General features: G+C 46.1%; 1 protein-coding gene across 1 annotated transcript; it reads left to right on the top strand.

The window, feature by feature from the left end:
- Positions 1 to 1390: 1390 nt before the first annotated feature.
- LOC132009228 (small ribosomal subunit protein uS5-like) lies at positions 1391 to 2079 on the top strand (the record flags this gene model as incomplete). Its single annotated transcript, XM_059387536.1, has 1 exon — positions 1391 to 2079. A coding segment is annotated over one exon (654 nt), but the record flags the coding sequence as incomplete, so codon positions are not given.

Raw genomic sequence — 2079 nt, 5'->3', positions numbered from 1 at the left:
TATTTAAAATTGTTAGATCTTCTTGTTGGACAGACCCTTTGAGTATGATATAGTGTCTTTCCTCATCTCTTATTATAGTCTTTGGCTTAAAATCTAATTGATCTGATATAAGGGTTGCCACCCCAGCTTTCTTCTGATGTCCATTAGCATGGTAAATTGTTTTCCACCCTCTCACTTTAAATCCGGAGGTGTCTTTGGGTCTAAAATGAGTTTCTTGTAGGCAACATATTGATGGGTTTTGGTTTTTTATCCATTGTGATACCTTGTGTCTTTTGATTGGGGCATTTAGCCCATTAACATTCTGAGTAACTATTGAGAGATATGAATTTAGTGCCATTGTATTGCCTGTAAGGTGACTGTTACTGTATATTGTCTCTGTTCCTTTCTGATCTACTACTTTTAGGCTCTCTCTTTGCTTAGAGGACCCCTTTCAATATTTCCTGTAGAGCTGGTTTGGTGTTTGCAAATTCTTTCAGTCTTTGTTTGTCCTGGAAGCTTTTTATCTCTCCTTCTATTTTCAATGATAGCCTAGCTGGATGTAGTATTCTTGGCTGCATGTTTTTCTCATTTAGTGCGCTGAATATATCCTGCCCGTTATTTCTGGCCTGCCAGGTGTCTGTGGATAAGTCTGCTGCCAATCTAATATTTTTACCATTGTATGTTACAGACTTCTTTTCCTGGGCTGCTTTCAGGATTTTCTCTTTGTCACTAAGACTCATAAATATTACTATTAGGTGATGTGGTGTGGACCTATTCTTGTTGATTTTGAGGGAGGTTCTCTGCACCTCCTGGATTTTGATGCTTGTTTCCTTTGCCATATTAGGGAAATTCTCTACAATAATTCTCTCCAATATTGCTGCTGCCCTTTGGAACAATTTGTTACTTAAACTGTAACCCCTGGAGGATTTTACTAGTTACCAAGCACATTTAGATACGGCCTTAAGAAATACATATACTGGCAACAGGTCTTTGGGGATTTTGACGATATATGACCGTGAAGCGGGGCAGCTGGGGATGCCTGGCTTGCTCATGGCGGAAGGCCGCCCCTTCACAGAAGTCGGGCTCCTGGGAACGCCCGGCCCATCCAGGGCAGAACGCCGCCTGCTTCAGGGAAGCTGAGCACCCGGGGACGCCCAGTCAGCTCAGGGTGGAACAAAGACCACCTGCTTCCCTTATCCCAGAAGCGCCTGTTGTTAGTTAGATGAGTCCTTTGAATGTGCTTGTTTAACTATAAACTTTATCCTCCTTCTTGCTTGTCTGCAAGACGGGATTAACGTTTCACCTTCATCAATCCTTCTATTGGCTATTGTTTTCTATCCAATAAAAGTGAGACTGTGGAGTTGCTCGTAGCAGGAGATTGTTCTAGAAATCTATAGGTCAGAGTAATTAGTCCCTGGAGGAGATATATCTCTTCTCCCTGCCCATCAAGGAGTCTGAGATCATCGACTTCTTCCTGGGAGCCTCCCTCAAGGATGAGGTCTTGAAGATCATGCCTGTGCAGAAGCAGACGCGCGCTGACCAGCGGACCAGGTTCAAGGCATTTGTTGCCATCGGAGATTATAATGGACACGTCGGTTTGGGTGTCAAGTGCTCCAAGGAGGTAGCCACTGCCATCCGCGGAGCCATCATTCTGGCAAAGCTTTCCATTGTCCCTGTGCGGCGAGGCTACTGGGGGAACAAGATCAGCAAGCCCCACACTGTCCCATGCAAGGTGACTGGCCGCTGTGGCTCTGTGCTGGTGCGTCTCATCCCCGCCCCCAGAGGCACTGGCATTGTCTCGGCCCCTGTGCCCAAGAAACTGCTGATGATGGCTGGTATTGACGACTGCTACACCTCGGCCAGGGGCTGCACTGCCACCCTGGGGAACTTTGCCAAGTCTACTTTCGATGCCATCTCCAAGACCTACAGCTATCTCACCCCTGATCTCTGGAAGGAGACTGTGTTCACCAAGTCTCCCTATCAGGAGTTCACGGACCATCTTGTGAAGACCCACACCAGAGTCTCTGTTCAGAAGACCCAGGCTCCAGCTGTGGCTACCACATAGTTTTATACAAGAAAAATAAACTGAACTAAAGCTTG

The sequence above is a fragment of the Mustela nigripes genome, unplaced genomic scaffold, assembly GCF_022355385.1.
Source record: "Mustela nigripes isolate SB6536 unplaced genomic scaffold, MUSNIG.SB6536 HiC_scaffold_8180, whole genome shotgun sequence".
In the NCBI taxonomy this organism is placed as follows: domain Eukaryota; kingdom Metazoa; phylum Chordata; class Mammalia; order Carnivora; family Mustelidae; genus Mustela; species Mustela nigripes.
This window is presented reverse-complemented; position numbering and strand designations above follow the sequence as displayed.